Source organism: Myxocyprinus asiaticus, chromosome 19 (genome assembly GCF_019703515.2).
Source record: "Myxocyprinus asiaticus isolate MX2 ecotype Aquarium Trade chromosome 19, UBuf_Myxa_2, whole genome shotgun sequence".
Taxonomy (NCBI): Eukaryota; Metazoa; Chordata; class Actinopteri; order Cypriniformes; family Catostomidae; genus Myxocyprinus; species Myxocyprinus asiaticus.
In genome coordinates, this window is record NC_059362.1 from 21,786,504 (window position 1) to 21,805,506 (window position 19,003).

The window sequence follows — 19,003 nt, forward strand, 5'->3', positions numbered from 1 at the left end:
CTTGGAATACAAAAGTGTATATATATACTGTATATACTACACTGTCTGGCCAAGTCACCATTTGGATTTAAATAAGCAGATACTTAAGAGATTGGATCATTATTGCAGTGATTAATATGTTTCAGCTGGCAACAGTTCTTTTAACCCTAACTGATGCAGTGTGTAGCTTCTCATTTCCTAAACAACCATGTCGGAAGATGTATCCCGTGGTCGTGGAAAAGATGTTACTGTGTTTCAGAAGGGACAAATTATTGGCCTGTATCAAGCAAAGAAAACAACTAGGAGATTGCTGAAATCACTGGAATTGAGTTAAGAAATGTCCAATGCATTATTAAAGCCTGGAAGGATAGTGGTGAACCGTCAGCTTCATGGAAGAAATGTGGTCGGAAAAAAATCTTGAGTGATCATAGATCACTAAAACTCTTGGTGAAGTCACATCATAAACAATCAACAGTAGAACTCATGGCTATGTTTGAAAGTAAGAGCATTTCCACACGCACAATGCGATGAGAACTTACAGGATTGGGACTAAACAGCTGTGTGACCACAAGAAAGCCACATGAATATGAACTTGTTTTCTTTGCATTATTCGAGGTCTGAAAACACTGCATCTTTTTTGTTATTTTGACCAGTTGTCATTTTCTGCAAATAAATGCTCTAAATGACAATATTTTTATTTGGAATTTGGGAGAAATGTTGTCATTACTTTATAGAATAAAACAAAAACTTTCATTTTACTCAAACACATACCTATAAATAGTAAATCCAGAGAAACTGATACTTTTGCAGTGGTCTCTTAATTTTTTCCAGAGGTGTATATACATTTTGCATTTTTTTTTTTAAACTAAAATATTTTTTATGTATGTGCATATGTGTACTTCGGGGACAAATTTATACACAGAAGTGTGCTAAATCGGACAAAACATCCCTTTGGGGAGATTTTGGGATGTCCTCATTTGGAAAAAAACAACCCATACATAAATTAAATAATTAATTTTAAATTCTTACAATGCAAAAAGTTTTCTGTTAGGGTTAGTTAATGGCAATTATAGCTAGCTTTATATAAAAACAATAGAAGTCTATGGTATGTCCCCATTTAGATTGCTGAGCAAACGTGTGTGTGTTCGATTCTGGCTTGCATCTCAACGTTCACACTCCCCTTCTCTTTTCCCATAATTTGCTGTCCTCTGTGCTGTATCATCTAAAGCTGCAAAAGAGGCCAAATAAATACAAATATGAAACTGGCTTACCTCCATGGTAACTCTTTCAGAAGGTTACTACTCTCCTAGCTTTAATTGAATGTAGTGTTGGCAAGGCAGAGCAAGAAAAACTCACACACTGTAAATTTCTAATGGGGACATGCCTGCTTTGAGGAGTTTTTCACTCAAGTATCCGTTTCATTAAAAACGCTTATACAAGTAACAGGCAGTACCTGTTATGTGTTCAGTGTCTGAGCGAAACAGTATTTCTTCCTGTTCTGATTCTCTTGAACTTTTGATCTGTCTTTTCCTCTTCATTCTCAGCCTCTTGCAGCTGTCCTCAGTTTGTCTCTTCAGTCACTTATTTGATCTCTCCAGATGTGTTGCATTGTTTTAGATGGTTATTTGTGTCTCACCCTCTGTTATTTCAAATAGTTGTAAATGTCAGTGTGTTACGGCTTTAATCTCTGTGAACCTGCGTTCAACGGTATTTGTGCGTCATTGCAGACATGTGTTTGAGTTCGTCGGAGGGTGGAGAGGAGCTGCAGAGTAAATCTAAACTGCTCTGTCTGCTGGATTCGGTGACAGATGCTCTGGTGTGGGCCATCTCGAAGACAGGCATGAGTTTCCAGCAGCGCTCTGCGAGACTGGCCCACCTGCTCATGCTGCTCTCCCACATCAGACATGTCAGGTACGGACAATAAAAACATTGAAAGAGGAACATTTGACCCAGGTTTACACATGGTATTAAGATCAGTCACTGGTGAGCCGATCACAAGTGGTCAGGTGAGACACATTAGAAATTGACATAATACCATAATAAGGGGAGGGAGAGAGAGATGGACCACTTGTAGAAAATTAAAAGGAGAAATCCTAACATCCTAATCCTAACCCTTGTCCCATTCATGTATATAGGTGATTTACTTGTATGCCTGCTGACTAGAAGTCATAGAAAATGGCGACCCAAAGGAATAGTTCACCCAAAAATGAAAATTCTCTCATTTACTCACCAGATGTGACTTCCTTTCTTCTGCTAAACACAAACGAAGATTTTTAGAAGAATATCCCAGCTCTGTAGGTCCATACAATGGTGAACAGTGGCCAGAACTTTGAAGATCTAAAAAGCATATAAAGGCAGCATAAAAGTAATACATATGACTCCAGTGGTTAAATCCATATCTTCAGAAGAGATGTGATAGGTGTGGGTGAGAAAGGTCAATATTTAAGTCCTTTTTTTTTTTTTTACTATAAATTCTCCTACCTGCCCAGTAGGTGGCGATATGCACAAAGAATGCGAATCCCCAAAAACAAAAGAAAAATGTGAAAATGAAAGATTTATAGAAACAAAAAATGGACTTAAATATGGACCTGTTCCTCACCCAAACTCATATTGATTTTAAAGAAATGGATTTAACCACTGGAGTCATATGGATTACTTTTATTCTGCTTTTATATGCTTTTTGGTCCTTCAAAGTTCTGGCCACCATTTTCTTGCATTGTATGGACCTACAGAGCTGAGATATTCTTCTAAAAATCTTCATTTGTGTTCAGCAGAAGAAAGGAAGTCATACACATATGGGATGGCATGAAAGTGAGTAAATGATAAGAAAATTTTCATTTTGGGGTGAACTATCCCTTTAAAAGAGATTTTGACATAATGCAGCATTTTCACTCAGAAAGGATGGCTTGTGGCCTAGGTGTTCAAACACATCAGTAATTTGTCTGCTGTTTATTAAGACCGTAACATCTGTTTCTCTTCTCAGCTGTGAATTATAGATGCAAAAACAGTTTAAAACGATGAATATTATTAGATGACTACTGTCATTGTTAGGTAAAACAAGATTTTAAACATTTTTAAGGATCTACAGGGATCATGTTCTACATTATCACTGTTTTTATGCTATGATTTCAGTGTATTTGTGCTGTAGTTTTCTGTACAAATCCTTCCACTGACAGTATATCCATCTTCTTTAGTAACAAAGGCATGGACCACCTCCACTGCATGAAGATGAAGAAGATTGTTCCTCTGTACGACCTGCTTCTGGAGATGCTGGATGCCCATATCATGCACAGCTCACGGCTGTCTCACTCTTGCCATCGAGTAGTCTCTGTTCCGAAAGAGAGCAAGGGGGCCCAGGAGGCCTACGGCAGCTCATCTCAGCAAAAAGGAATGTAGTACCATAGTCAGTCAGGTGAGACACTGAAAGAGTGCTCTGTTTTATGCATTAAGATGCAGGTAAAATAAAAACAGATGAAGTGTTGTTTAATCAGTTTTAGCAAATCTAGCAATGTTTGTCCATTTAACTTTAATTTCCAGTTCTTTGAAAAAGACTGCTGCTAGCTCAAAATATTGGTCAAATATTGAAATTATTTTACAAGCTGAATAAATATTGCATTAATGTGGGCTTTCACTGTTTCTGTCTTAGCTCTTCTTTCTCTCCAGTGTTGAAGAATGATCTGTAGTTTCGGGAGGATGGACAACAAATACGGCCACATAAAACAAGTGGAATTATTTCACCAGATGAAAACACCATTGGTGTCTTTCTTGAGCTTCTTTCCTACAATTAAACAAACAAAAAAAAAAAAACACTCTCTCTGACCAAAAAAATAGGTTTAGTATTTGTCATCTAAACAGCAAAGAAACGCATGAATTCCACTTTTCCGATCCAAACCACAATCGTGGGTGGATCACAATCAGATTTTTTTTTTTTGAATTTTTGTCATTTGGGACATGAGTATGTAACGTCTGTGTCAGAATCCGCTCACTCTTTCCCGATATAGTTAACTCTGTGGCATTCGCTATACAGTGAATAAAAAATATAAGCGATTTCAGACCTCATATGCATGAATGTTTAAAATAAAGTAATGCCTCGGATGATGCGCTCTCGCACCCCACATGTTCACGATCATGGAGAAATTCATGATGGACATGAGCAGAGGCAAAATTTCCAGTTTTCTGTACTCATTTTCCATATTGACAGCTTGCTACTCTGTTGTTGTAGAAGAAAATAACTCTCTTCTCTTTTCATTACTTTAGCAACCAATGTAGAGATACCGTAAACTGACTCCACTGGATCTGATTTTATCACTTGCAAAATTGGATTCATGTGCTGTGTGAACAAAGCCTAAAATGTTGAGGCTGAAGGGGAGCACTGAAAGAAAGAGAAAAACAAAAAAAAACAAAAAACACATTTGTGGATGTCACGTAGCACCAATTCAGGACAGCTGAATGTATTGCTTGCATTTTTTCTTTTTTACTGGATCACAGCAAAATGAAACAAAAATGCTTTTCCATTCTGTGCCCAACACCATAAAGGCCTTTTACAAAACATTTATACATTTTCTACTGACAGATCAATTATTCATTGCAGTTGTTCAATAAGACAATCTCAAGACTATTCCACTGTGAAAACTTTTAAGATCAGTCTATTTGTAAGATGAACCACAAATACAACATTCTTGTAATATTGCACTATGCTATTTAAATATCTGAAACCCTGTCTTCAAGAACATTCCAGTGCCTATGCTCAAGGTTATAGTGAGATCATCAGATAAAAAAAATAAAAATAAAAACCCAAATATACCTTAAAGATTAAACGCACAAACATAGATGTAAAAAGTATTATCAAATTGAAATTTGAACAAATTTTAAGTTATTTTTTCTGCCTGCAATCACCTGAATTTTATATTTGTTTTGATATAAAAACACTATTATTCATTTTGCATGTTTTAAAAACTAAAAATAAAAGACCAGCTGTAAAGGATTTTCGTTCGATAAGACAATGTTTATTTTCAAACAGGGAACATACATTTGTTTTGTGAAACGAGCTTTAAAAATTCATGTTCTGTACACATGTCTTTGTTTTCTACTAGCAGTGCATTTGTAACAATGTGTTATATTTACACTATGTTATAAATAATTGCAGGGGTGAAATAAAATGTTTCTCATTGACATTATTTGTTGTAAATACTTTTCTTTTGTGTGCGTGTGTGTTAAAAATATGAACGTATTCAAAGTCATGAGCAGTTATTTCTGTACAATTCAGAAAAATCGTGGAAATTGAGAACATATTAAAAAAAAAAAGAGAGACCACTCTAATGCCGAAATAGCAGATATCAATTATCTGAACCACAAACTGGTTCAAGAACAATCTACCCAGGAGTAAATCAATTCCAGTTGCTAATTCTCAGGCATATTACCCTTTATCAGCGCATGATCTGATTGAATCTTTAAATCCAGCGTAGACTAAAGAATTAGAAAAACAAACTCTGTGTTTTCAAGATCGTAGAATGATTGACAGATTTTTGTGTGTTTACAGCATCATGACATAAAAAAGGACCAAGAGATTTTGGATTACATCCAACTCATATCATTCAAGCAATAAAAAATTCTCAGTAGTATGGCTCTCAATGGGGAATAAATAGAATAAAATTAATTATATAAATACAGCTGTTAAAAATATTGCTTGGACAAAAGTGAGGTACTCCACCAGACTTTCGATACATGAGAACGGGTCTTCTGATTGATCAATTTGTCAGCAATTAAAGGGCGATTCATGTGGGGGGAGGACCGTTGGTGTAGCGCAACATGGGGTGGAATGACCGGGCAAAATTGTTGGAAAGGGTGCAGCTGTAGTCGTCTTCGGAAAGAGGGACCAGGCAGGCCAGCACTAGCAGCAGGATGAAGAGGAGATGGAGGGGAAAAGCAGCTCGGATTACCCGATAAAAGAAAGAGCGTTGAGGTGAGGGGTCACGCTTCCCTGGCCTGAAACAATGCAGAAAATCAGAGCCTTGCTTGACTGCTGCTCTCTTATCAAACCACATCACCTTCAAAACATAATGTTTCAGAGTATTGTGTATACAGTGGCCCCAAAGTGTATTCTGACACTTAAGCCACATTTTAAAGTGAAAGAATATACAGTACACTCACTGAGCACTTTATTAGAAACACTATGGTCTTAATAAAGTTCCCGATGTGGTCTTCTGCTGTTGTAGCCCATCCGTCTCAAGGTTCGACATGGGCATTCTGAGATGCTATTCTGCTCACTGCAATTGTACAGAGTGTTTATCTGAGTTACTGCAGCCTTTCTATCAGCTCGAACCAGTCTGACCATTCTCTGTTGACCTCTCTCATCAACAAGGCGTTTCCATCTGCAGAACTGCCGCTCACTGGATGTTTTTTTGTTTTTGGCACCATTCTGAGTAAACTCTAGAGACTGTTGTGTGTGAAAATCCCAGGAGATCAGCAGTTACAGAAATTTACAAAAAAAAGGGACAGAAATCCCATTCTGATGGTTGATGTGAACATTAACTGAAGGTCCTGACCCATATCTGCATGATTTTATGCACTGCAGCCACACGACTGGCTGATTAGATAATCGCATGAATAAGTAGGTGTACAGGTGTTCCTATTAAAGTGCCCAGTGAGTGTATTTGCATTATACAGCAAAATATCAAATCAAGTGCCATTTACAACACTTTTCAAGCAAAACATTTCTCAAAAAGAAGTTTGTTAGGATTCAAATGATAATATATATACACACACACACTGTATAGTTCAATATTAAGACAAAAATTATTAGGACATTTTCCCCACAAAAATAGCTAAAAAAGATAGTTCAGAGAACAGCTCTAGTGTATGCAGGTGTCACTTGACTTGATATTTTGTTATGGTCTTTATATTTGTTGGGGCCACTGAATGGGTCTGCTTTTCTCTTTTTTCCTAAAAATGTAACAAGACTAAATAAATGAAAATGGTTAATGTGTAGGCAGCTGTTAATCTGTACCTGGAGCATGAGGATTTCCTGTCTCCTGTTGCATCTGCTGTAGGCTCCTGCAAAAGCACAGAATGTAGATGAGATCAGCATCAGCACTGCACCAGAAATGAGCATTACTCACACCAGGTCCTATCTCTTTATATTAAGAGCTAATCAAATTCTGTTGTCATCCTTTAACCATTCTTTACAGTATGACTGAACATTATCTGCCATATCTTAGACCTTACAGTAAGATATTCCTCTGTTCTCCCACTATCAGTTTCAGCTGACCCCTGTGGTGAGGAGTGAACAGTTATACGGTGGTTTATTTAATTATATTTGTTTGTGCTCAATGCTAAATGGAATTAAATGAAAATGTTGCATCAGAGCTTCTTTGCTGTTGTCATGACACTGAGTATGGTCTTGATTGCTGTTGGCTGTACACTATAAATGATTATGCAAGGATGGTAAGACCCATACATTGCATGGAATCACAATTTAGTATGCAAACAAATGTAAGGAAAAAATACCAATTTCAAGTCAGTATGCAAATATTATGAAGGCACCATTGCTGTAGGTTCCCTTTTTAATGCTGAACATTTTATCAATGTAAAGTCAAAAGGAGATTTGGTAACACTTTACAATAAAGGTTCTACTTTAGTTAACATGAACTAACAATGAACAATACTTTTACAGCATTTATTCATTTTGGTTAATGTAAATTTCAGCATCTGCTAATATATTTTTAAAATCAAAAGTTGTATTTGTTAACATTAGTTAAATGAACAATTGTATTTTTATTAACTAACATTTATAAATGCTTTAAAAATATATTGTTTGTTCATAATACCTAATTCATTGACTAATGTTAACAAATGGAACCTTATTGTAAAGTGTTGTCGGAGATTTAAAACTTTAATAATACTTCTTAAAAAGTGTAAAAAAAAAAAAATAAAAATAAAAAATTAAAGGAATAGTTCAACCAAAAATGAAAATTCTCTCATTATTCACTTACCTTGATGCCATCCCTGTCTGTCTTTCTTCAGCAGAACACAAATGAAGATTTTTAGAAGATAGAGCTCTGTCAGGTCCTTATAATAGAAGTACACATGTGACAGCACTTTGTCCAAAAGTCATATTTAAGCAGCATAAAAGTAATCCACACGACTCCAGTTGATCAATGAATGTCTTCTGAAGCAAATCGATACATTTGTGTAAAAAATAGATATTTAAAACGTTATTAACTTTTAAAAAGTGCTTCCTGCTAGCAGCTGGCACGAAGCGTGATATAAGCGTGTTGGCGAGTTCACGTGAGAATTCGGAAGCGGCGCTTATTTACAACAGAAGAACGAATGTCACGCGAGAGTTTGGCCATTTGAAACTGCATCAGAGCCCTGGATGGAAGTGGCGATTTAAAGTTAAAACCGTTTTAATTATCGACTTGTTTCTTACATAAACTTATAGATTTGCTACAGAAGACATTCATTGATCGACTGGGGTCGTGTGGATTACTTTTATGTCTGCCAAAGAAAGACAGTCATACACATCTGGGATGGCATCAAGGTGAGTGAATAATGAGAGAATTTTCATTTTTGGGTGAACTATTCCTTTAAGTTGTTTGGAGTGAATTAATTACAGAAGTTTTAAAATATTTGTTTGAGGAATATTAATACAGTTCTGCCTTGCAAGCACTATAAAAAGCGTGTTCTCAGCTCATATTATTTTGCTGTAAAGGAATATAAAGTTCAATTTATGGTCTGTATGAATTTGCTCGGAAAAGATAAATGCCTTTGAGGTCATAAAACCTTCATGGTTCTAATAAAATGTTAAACTTTGCTGTACTTTTTTTTTTATTCACAGCAACCCATGTTGGCAGGGGTAGGAAAACCATAAACCATAGAGAAGCGTGTGCTGGCCTTTTAATCTTTTCTCTTTGTTGAGCATTTTAGTTGAGCAAAATGTACATTTTAGTGAAGTGTGAACATTTTTGGGATGTTAAAATACCTTCTCGGATCCCAGCCTAATATGCAGAGTCAACTATAAGTAAGCCATTTGTAGGCTTCCTGCAAATTCCTTCAAAAAGTACAAAAATGTAGGCTCCATCGTGCAGTCAAAACATTACTGTGTTTGTTTGAGCATCCCAACCAGCCTCACATAGCAAAATTAGCTCAGCCAACAGAGCGTAGTGGATCCAGAAGTAAAAATCCCATTCATTTTCTCCATAGGCGAATTTATATTTTACAATAACTTCTAAACCTTTAAAGAGCTCTGAGGTTGTGTCCCGAAGGTCATGTACCTTTGCCTTTTTGTCCAATTTTCAAATACTATTTTGCTTAAAATAAAAGTTGGTAATGTTGCGATTCACTTCGGAACTGGATGGTTTTGTTCATGGCTTAAAACTCTTTTATGCAGGATTTTATGAAGTGGGAAAAAATGGTGGGAAAAATACTTCTGGAACCAGGACAGCTGAAAAAGTGGGCAGGCACTGTTGTGCTCTATAGCATGAGTTTAGGGCAGGGCTATCTGTGTCTAACCAATGGAAGACAGGGGGTGTGTTCAGGAAACCTGTTTGAAAATCTTTTTTGCCATTTATTGTGATGCTATTGGCAAAGGAATTACGCATTTCACCTTTTCAGAATGCTCTTACCAATTGCTCCTGAATAGTGAGAAGATCCTGGTTGACCTGACATGATAGCAGACGTAGTTTGCTTCCGATGACATGGAGTTTTTCCCTTGCTTCAGTACTGTCCTCTCCCCCAGACTCCAGGAGCAGTTCGGAGGCGATCTCCTGCAGGGAGCCCACCTGCTTTTGTCTTTCCTGCAGCTCCTCAGCCAGAACCTGCCACCAGGGGGAGCAATATATTAAACAAAAGTATTCCTCTGCTGGGATTACATAAATGCAATGGACAACCTCTCATGCTTAAAAGAGCACAACAGTCTGGTTCCGGAGGTAAAAATCTGGTCCATGTTATTTCAACTTTATTTTTAGAAAAACATGTTTAATAGTGGAATTCGTGCTGAATAACTACACAACCCATGATCCTGCACAGAAAGATACACCAATCAGAACATCGCAACCAACAAAGCGTACCCGTGTATGAGGTCAGTCTTTCAAACTACTTATATATATTTGTATATATCTGAATATTTTGTAATATAAACTCTATTTGAAATTAAAACTCAATTTCTGAGTTTAAGGCACCAAATAATTTTTTTTTTTTCTTTTTTTTTTTTTGAAGAAACAACTGTCAGAGGGTTCTCTCTAACTCACCTTCAGTGTGTTCCTGTGTTCCTGTAACATGGAGAGCTGCACAGAAGGGTCGTGCATGTTCACCACGTAGCGTCTGCTCTCTGCATGGGCCAGCCATAGCAGTAGAGAGTGCACCATCTCATGAAACTCCTAAATGAAGGCAAACGTCAAAGATCAGTGGTAATATACCTTCAGTCTGGAATAATACAGTCACTTTCCAACCATGTTTTGTATAAATCTGTTACAAAGTTCTCACTTGACAATGTTCTAGTGTATTGCGTAGACTCCCCTCCCATTCCTCTAGGCCTTCACAAGCCTCTGTCCAGCGGCGATTCATGCTGCGCAGATCTTCCTTAAGCTCCTGAGCTCCTAGACCAGCCTCTTCCTGCAGCTCTCGCCCACCCAAATTCAGAGACAGCATCATGGTCTTATAGCGAGCAAATGCCTTCTGCATTTCCTGTGTAATGTGGAAATACAGAAGAGTATGAAACTTGAACTTAAACTTTAGTCTTTTAAGTTTAAATAAAAAATTATTACAATAAAGATATTTCTTTTTATGTCTCTGCATTTATAATCTGCTTTGTGCATCTTCAATAATTAAGCCATAAAGTATGAGAGCCTGCAGTGGAGTGCCTGCAACCTATTTATCCATGATTATGTTACGAAATAATACAAATATAAAAGGACACAAACTTACATTAAAGCATTATTTTATCAAGCAACTTCATTAAGTGCCATCCTTCTGCTAAAAGATATATTCCCTGGCATAACAGAATGATAACAACAATCCGCTATGGGTGCTGGGCAGTGATACAGTGAACAGGTGTTTTGTATCATAGTGGTTACTATATCATGGATTTAAACACAGCTGGAATGCTGTATTCACCAATCAGCATGCAGGACTGTAACTATCCATTTATATTTAATATCAAACATTAGAGGTTGACCGATATATCGGTTTTACCGATTAGTTGGTACACTGATTTACTGGTAAAATCGACGCAAATAGTTGCCGATATTTGTTCATTTTATTTTTATTTTTTTATTCCTCCATGTTCCTTAGTGGTCAAAACCTTTAATCTGGTAAATATATATATTCAACAAAAAGATTAATTTGGTGAATACTTAAATACAAAGCATGTAACAGAGCCAAAACTCTGTCACCATCAGTGTTTATGTACTAATTCACGATTATTAATGCAAAATGTTATAAAGAAAGACAGATATGACTATTAACTAGCGATCGCTGATGATCTACTGTTTAATGAATTACTGCTCATACAGCATTTATCAGCCCATATGACAATGTTTACTTTATAGTGATTCTATTGTAATACATTGTCAAGTAGATGGTTGTTAGAGTGTATGTTTTGTTTTCCTTGTGTTTTTTTATAAGCTGAAACCACAGACATTTCAAAATAAGAATCCCCGGTGTATTTCAGGCTTGTTTATAATTAAAAGTCTCACATTACGCACCAAATCTTATTTTTTTCTGGTTATTATTGGGATTTTGGTTGCACAACAAACATGCATTTGGGATTTTACTAATTTTGGACTCTTGCAGCCTCTATGTCTGTGCCTGTCACTGTAAGACAAGACTAAGAAATTTTTTTAACATTCAATAAATACATTTTAAAAACTATCAGCCGATTAATCGGTTATCTGACTTTTCCACCACCTTAGTTGTCAGTATCTGCAAAATCCACTATAGGTTGACCTCTATTAAATATAAGTATCTAGCACATAAACAGAGGCAAAGTCCAATTTAATGGCACATTAAAGTTTACAATGATTTTAAAGTTTTAATTTTATCATATAATTTCACTGATGATGTGAATGTGTGATTGGATGCTGATACAGTACAAAGAGCCCTATACTGTTGTGATGCTCACTTTAAGCTGTTTGACTCTTGCTTCTAAGAATTCGAGACTGACAGATGTCTCAGGCTTTTGCAATCGATCCAGCTCAGGGGTAACATGATCCAGCCAGGAAGTGATGTTGTTCAGGTCAGATGTCAGAAGCTGAGGGTCTCTAGTGCTGCACTGTTCCTTGCTCACAGCTTGTGCTTGTAGCAGCTCCCAGCGCTCTATTACTCCTGTTGAGAAAATTGTGAAAATACATCCTTTAGTTTACATTTATATGATAATCCATATAGACATCTACCTTGCCATCCATCTATCTAAACATCTACCCAACTTACTAACCATCCATCTACCCATCTAACTAACCATTCATCTATCTTCCCATCTACCTACCCATCTAACCAACCATCCATCTAACCATCTACCCAACCACACTTCTATCTACCCATCTACCTTACCATCCATCTACCTAAACATCTACCCAAATAACTAACCATTCATGTACATAACCATCCATTTACCCATCTAACCAACCATCCATCTAACCATCTACCCAATCACACATTTATCTATCATCTAACTATCCATCTACCCACCTAACTAACCATCCATCTACCCATCAATCTATCTTCCCATCTATTCATCTAACTAACCATTAATGTACATAATCATCCATCTACCTAAATATTTACTCTAACCATCCATCTACCCACCTAACCTTCCATCTACCCATCAATCTATCTTCCAGTGTACCTAACCATCTTACCCATGTAACTAACCATTAAATGTACCTAACCATTCATCTACCCATCTAACTAACCACCCATCTACCATCCATCTTCCAATCTACCTAACCATCCATCTACCTAAACATTTACCCAACTAACTAACCATTCATGTACCTAGCCATCCATCTACTCATCTAACCATCTATCTACCCATCTAACTAACCATCCATCTCCCTAAACATTTAACCAACTAACTAACCATCCATCTACCCATACATCTATCTTCCAATCTAACTAACCATCTATCTACCCATCTAACTAACCATCCATCTACCTTTCTATCTACCCAACCATCTACCCATCTAACAAACCACTCATGTACCTAACCATCCATCCACCCATCTAACTAACCATCCATCTACCTAAACATTTACCCATCTAACTACCATTCATGTCCCCAACCATCCATCTACCCATCTAACTAACCATCCATCTACCTACCTACCTACCTAAGCATTTACCCAACTAACTAACCTTCCATCTACCCATCCATCAATCTTCCCATCAGCCTAACCATCTACCCATCCAACTAGCCATTCATGTACCTAACATCCTACTCAAACTAACCATTCATCCATTTAAACATTTACCCAACTAACCATTCCTCTACCTAACCATCCAACGGCATATCTAACTAACCATCCATCTACCATCTAACTAACCATCCATCTACCTAAACATTTACCCAACTAACTATTCACATACCTAACCATCCATCTACCCATCTAACTAACCATCTATCTACCTAAACATTTACCCAACAAACTTACCATCCATTTACCCATCGAACTAACCATCCATCATCCTAAATATCTATCCAACTAACTAACTATTCATGTGCTTAACCATCCATCTACCTAAACATTTACCCAACTAGCTAACCATCCATCTACCTATCTAACATCCATCTACCTAAACATTTACCAACTAACCAACCATTCATGAACTATCCATCCGTCCAACTAACCATCCATCTCCCTAAAAATGTATCCAACTAACCATTCATCTACCCATCTATCTTCCTATCTACTTAACATCTACCCATTTAACTAACCATTCATGTACCTAACCATCCACCTAAACATTTACGCAACTAACCATTCATCTACCTAAACATCCATCTTCCCATCGACCTAACCATCTACCCACTTACAGTAACTAATCATCCATGTCCCTAATCATCTATCTACCCATCTATCCATTTAACCATTCACCTACATATCCATCTACCCATCTAACCAACCATCCATCTGACCATTTAACTATCCATCTGCCTATCTAACTAACCTTCCCCTTCTAACATACCCACTGAGCCTTTATGCTTTTAGACTTAAAGGAATAAGAAATTGTCCGCCTGTACAGTACATGCCATCTGCATCATGGTGTGTACCCAACTATTTGTTATGTGTCTTGTTGTATGACCAGACTTAGTTCTTAGGGTTCTGTCCTCCTGTGCACTGATAAAGTGTGTGTACCTGTCTGTTTGTCTGCAGTCTTGAGGCCAGTGAGGCCTTGTTCCTCCAGCTGTTCCTCATCATCCAGGATCATAGAAACTCTTTTCACACTCTTAATACTGCCACTGCACTCTGACATCAGCTGGACCTGCAGAGTGCACACACACACACACACACACACACACACACACACACACACACAAGCTCCATTAAAATCAAAAGTAAATGTATTTGGGAATCCGCATGTTTATGCTTGCAGTCATTGAGGAAAAACAAAATATGCAAATTTAGACCTGTAATGAATGCGTTTATGAAAGTGTTGGGTGGATTATGTTGGGAAAGTGTTTTTGGAAAATTAGAAGGAAGGACCTGAAGGCATATACTCACATAGTCCTGCTTATAGGGAGTGCTGGTATGTGCAGGTGAGGACGTTTCCAGGTGGAGAGATTTCCTTTCAGGCATGTTTTGAAAGTGCCAGTTCTGTCCTGTGAATGTGTGAGGGAGAGAGAGATTAAACTAGATGCTCAGCATAAATACTTACAAAACCCTAACAACGCACCCTAGTCCTTGCGTCATTTGGGCTGTGAGGGCAGAAATGCACACTATCAGAGGAATTGATTTTGCTTTTAAAGGTGTCATTATTTTACAATATTTGTTTTCCCAGAGGTCCACTTATGTTAAAAAATAGTCTTATTTTAGTTTTTCCTGACCTTCCTCTGAGCAGTCTGCTTTTTTTTTTTTTGCTGCTGTGCCTTTAATAAAAGCCCCTATCGCACGTGAAATGAATACTACCTCACCATGACGTACGTACGTTTTTTTTTTTAAAACTCAATTCTCGTGCATGAGCATGAAAGCTGCAGAGGGGTATGAGCAGGTGCATTGAGTCCAATGCCCACTCCTCCACTTCCTGAGATCTGAAAATGCATGCCTCTAAATCACAGAGCCACCCCACAGTGCCAAGGCTTTCAAGATCAGAGCACATAGCAAAACAGGGTTAAGGAGGACGAGTAATGTGGAAAATTAATGAGGTGTGGGAGAGTGTGACTGGACAGATGTGAAAGCACCAAAATAAGGTAAATAAGATTTTGCATACATGCCCATGTGCATGTAAAGGGACTAGAGCAGTCCGAATTAACACGTTAATGCATGAGTTTAACGCATTAATGTTTCTTAATCGCGATTAACACATTAACTGTTAATAAAGCATAAACCAGCATAAACATGCCTGGAGTCATTACACTGACAAACACCACAAATACACACAACAGCTGTGCCAGTGATCAAATGATGGAGAAAGGAGCTCTTGAAGCTATTTGTTGTACGAAACAAGCCCAGATGGGACTTGTGACAGAGATCAAGTATTTTGCAGCCTAAGTAAAGCGCATTTTAATTACCACCGTTTTTGTCTGCAAGCGCTTTTCATGTGAAGTTCAAAGCGGCCCTGACGCAGATCGTGAATGTGGCTTCACGATTGCTGTAACAAAGTGGATAGCCACAGTCTACCAACAGATTAATATTGTGGAGGATGAGAGTTTTAGAGATTTAAAGACTATTGCAATAAATATGCAACCTATGTGGGGACTAGTTCTTTCAACTAGTCAAACTCATGCTTAGACTTTGGGAAACGTTTAATGTTATTGAATAGGTGCAATTTTAGTGCATTTCTATCGTTATTCTGTGGAAAATGTTAATAAAGCATTATATTGTTACATATTGTTTTGTTATCTTTCCTAAGAAGGAAATAAATGCAAAATGCATCAGCACTTTTGAAATCTGTGATTAATTGCGATTAACTATGAAACAATTTGAGATTAATCGTGATTAATCACATTGTAATCGACTGACAGCACTAAAAGGAACATATGCAAAATGGATGACTACTCAGCAGCTTTTTTGTCAACTTGGTGATGAGGATTCTGGGCTTTCTATGACCTCTGTGTCTAGTGGAAGAGAGGTGGAATGAGTATACTAGCAGTATGACACCCCTAATCTCAAGTAGCTACAGTTTGGACTATCAGCTATAAATCAGATTTCCTTTGTAGATTATTCTGGCCTAAAACTGCCAACATTGATAGGAAGAAGCTGTCTGACCAACATATAAAGTGACCAACCACAGTTGTTTTTGTGTGACTTTTAGGAGTGGGCAAATCTGAAATCTGATGTAACAATGATGTAACTCAAACAAAACTCAACTTGAATAACTTTCAAAGATCTGACACCATGAACCTCGCAAACCATAATGGCGAATCCAGCACTTAGTACTTCCTCAGAAGTGCTCATAAATTTGTTTCCTAGTGGACTAATAAAAATCTGTGGACCCAGAATCTTGGAAATTACCTAAGCCAATCAAATGTGAGTTTACGATTTTGGGAAAGGTTTTACCATTTTTGTGTGCAATATGCATCAGAATGTTCATAACGGTCTGTGGGCATGCCTTCTGAGACCGAGACTATGACAACCCAAACCAGCAGTCACAGAAACTAGCCAGTGGAAAGGCCAGGAGCAAGCTGAGACTCTGTAGGGTGCAGGGTTAGAGTTATCAAGATGGCAGTTTCTTTATTTACCTGACAAGGCAGAGAAGAAAGCAGCTTCCTCATCCTCATCATGTGAAGAAGAGCCGCCAACATCCCCAGTGTGATCCCACTCCAGAGGGATGGAATCCACGCTGACAGGGGTTTCACGGCCCGAGCGCTCATGAGGTGGGGATAGCAGGCACATGGAGGGCTGGCTGGTAGTGGGGCTGCCCAGCGTCTCTCTGGACTTCTCACTGTCAAATAGCTCTGGCTGCTCTCGTAAAACCTGTTAAAGAGAGACGGTAAAATAAAACACTGTCATTAATACTATTAAAATATGATTTTCTTTTCTAAAACTCAAAAATAAGAGTCAAGTACAATAACATGTTTATACTCTTGGTACTCGCAGGCCTTTTTATTATTACTACAGTGCTGCTGGCCAATCAGAATTAACACACACGATAAAGGCCCTGTTTCAAATGACACACTAAGCCCTTGCATGCTCCTATGAGTCCCCACTTTGGTGATGATAAGCTACATTGTAGAGTAGTAGTCTGTTCTGGAGTACGCAGTGAGAGCACCCTTCAAAATCATAAAAAATAACAAATGGGACATCCTATGGTCTTGTGGACTTCACAGAACTCACAAGTGAGGGCCATCGCAAGAAGGGACTAAAAATTAAATGCTTTTTATTTCGGTCCGTTCTGAGCACTTTATTTTTACGTTTGAGTTCCGGCATTCCACAGCCTCTTCCAAATGGTAATCAGTTAGAGCGAAATACAAGAACGGTTCTTAATGAGAAGAATGGCTATATAAAATAACGTCTTTTAAAATACATGTATTAAAAAATATATCCTCCAAAATATTTTAAATATTTAAAAGAAATATACATTTGGCCATTTAAAATCAATTAATGGCCTAAATCTGTCTCTCCTTCACACATTGAGTGGGCATGTTTGGACTAAACATCACCTTATACAGGCCAAATTATTTTTATTTTTTTAACCCTTGGTGTTCCCACAGACAGTGCATGCACAGGCCATGTTCTTCTGAAGCCAATAAAGTCCAGAATCTACTTTATATTGATTTAATAACCAACACTGGGGTAAAACCGAAGGGGGCACACACTCATTGTCCTTGGCACTATTAGCTTATTACAGTTAAAGTGCCAAGAGTAATGAGTGTGTGTTCCCTTCTGTTTTATTTCTTATTATAGCCATATGAAACCGAACATTATCACAAATTTAGGCCTAAATAAAAAAAAAATTAAAAAAAACTGTATGGATGATTTCATTTTAATTACAGAACTGCTTCTCAGTCAAAACCCAGCAGCATCAAATCCATATTAATGCATAATATCTAACAATAATACATTGAAGACTTGGACACAACTTAGAAATGTACTTTTCACCAATAATATTTTACTTGTATCGCACATGCATGTTAAGTAATTATATATAGTTGTAAAAAAGGTCTTTAGAATTTCATAGTAAGCTACATCCAACAAAGTGCAATAAGGCAAAGAAATGTGTGATACAGAAGATGTGTTTCCTTTAGGATCAAAGCACATGCTTATGCTCTACTAAAAAGTAGAAGCCTAAAAAAGAGAGAAGTGATCTAATTCAGAAAATATACTGTGAAAAACCCTTTGGTCTTTGATTTCATGAAAAAAAAAAAATTACCTAAATGAAAGTAACCAATTATTAATTGGTTATTAACTGGTTACCAGCATTCAATAATAACATTTTCAATCTGAAACTATTAAAGGGACTTCATTCCCATTTTCGGATACATTCTGCAAAAAATAAAAAGAAAACCGTTTTTTGTTTTCGTTCCTTGAACCGTTTTTAGTCCCTGATCGCAAGTAAGCAAGACTGCAAATGAACACAAAGTCAACCATTTGGGAAAGGATCAAAATAAGGCATAGATATGAGGATGGCTGAACATTCAGAGAGGGGTGGGCCTTTTTTTTTTTCTTGTCAAATGGAGTGTGAAAGTGCATATGTCTTCTTTGTGTGACGGTGTTATGTCACAGTTTAAAGATAAGAAGAAATCAAGCACACAACGTGTTGTTTTTTTAAAGGTCGCAAGCAAAAGAAATTTGTCAACTTGCCCCTTTAATTGACTAAAGTTGAATCTGGCATATAAGAGACAAAATGTATGTGTAGCGGTGAGCTTACA

The 19,003-nt window shown here is 37.3% G+C and overlaps 2 protein-coding genes across 2 annotated transcripts in view; one reads left to right on the forward strand and one right to left on the reverse strand.

Annotated features, from left to right (window-relative positions):
- Window positions 1-3,769, forward strand: part of LOC127409825 (estrogen receptor beta) — a 39,293-nt gene extending 35,524 nt beyond the window's left edge. The window contains exons 8-10 of the mRNA XM_051644671.1: window positions 1,707-1,890; window positions 3,174-3,391; window positions 3,626-3,769. Of these exons, the coding sequence (XP_051500631.1) occupies window positions 1,707-1,890; window positions 3,174-3,375 (386 nt within the window). The 3' untranslated portion in view covers window positions 3,376-3,391; window positions 3,626-3,769. The remainder of the gene's footprint in view (window positions 1-1,706; window positions 1,891-3,173; window positions 3,392-3,625) is intronic.
- Window positions 3,770-5,750: 1,981 nt separating this feature from the next.
- LOC127409945 (nesprin-2-like) overlaps window positions 5,751-19,003 on the reverse strand; it is a 135,894-nt gene continuing 122,641 nt past the window's right edge. The window contains exons 94-102 of the mRNA XM_051644937.1: window positions 16,874-17,108; window positions 14,697-14,794; window positions 14,331-14,457; window positions 12,098-12,300; window positions 10,462-10,662; window positions 10,227-10,355; window positions 9,603-9,794; window positions 6,986-7,032; window positions 5,751-5,964 (exon numbers count right to left, since the gene is read on the reverse strand). Of these exons, the coding sequence (XP_051500897.1) occupies window positions 5,754-5,964; window positions 6,986-7,032; window positions 9,603-9,794; window positions 10,227-10,355; window positions 10,462-10,662; window positions 12,098-12,300; window positions 14,331-14,457; window positions 14,697-14,794; window positions 16,874-17,108 (1,443 nt within the window). The 3' untranslated portion in view covers window positions 5,751-5,753. The remainder of the gene's footprint in view (window positions 5,965-6,985; window positions 7,033-9,602; window positions 9,795-10,226; window positions 10,356-10,461; window positions 10,663-12,097; window positions 12,301-14,330; window positions 14,458-14,696; window positions 14,795-16,873; window positions 17,109-19,003) is intronic.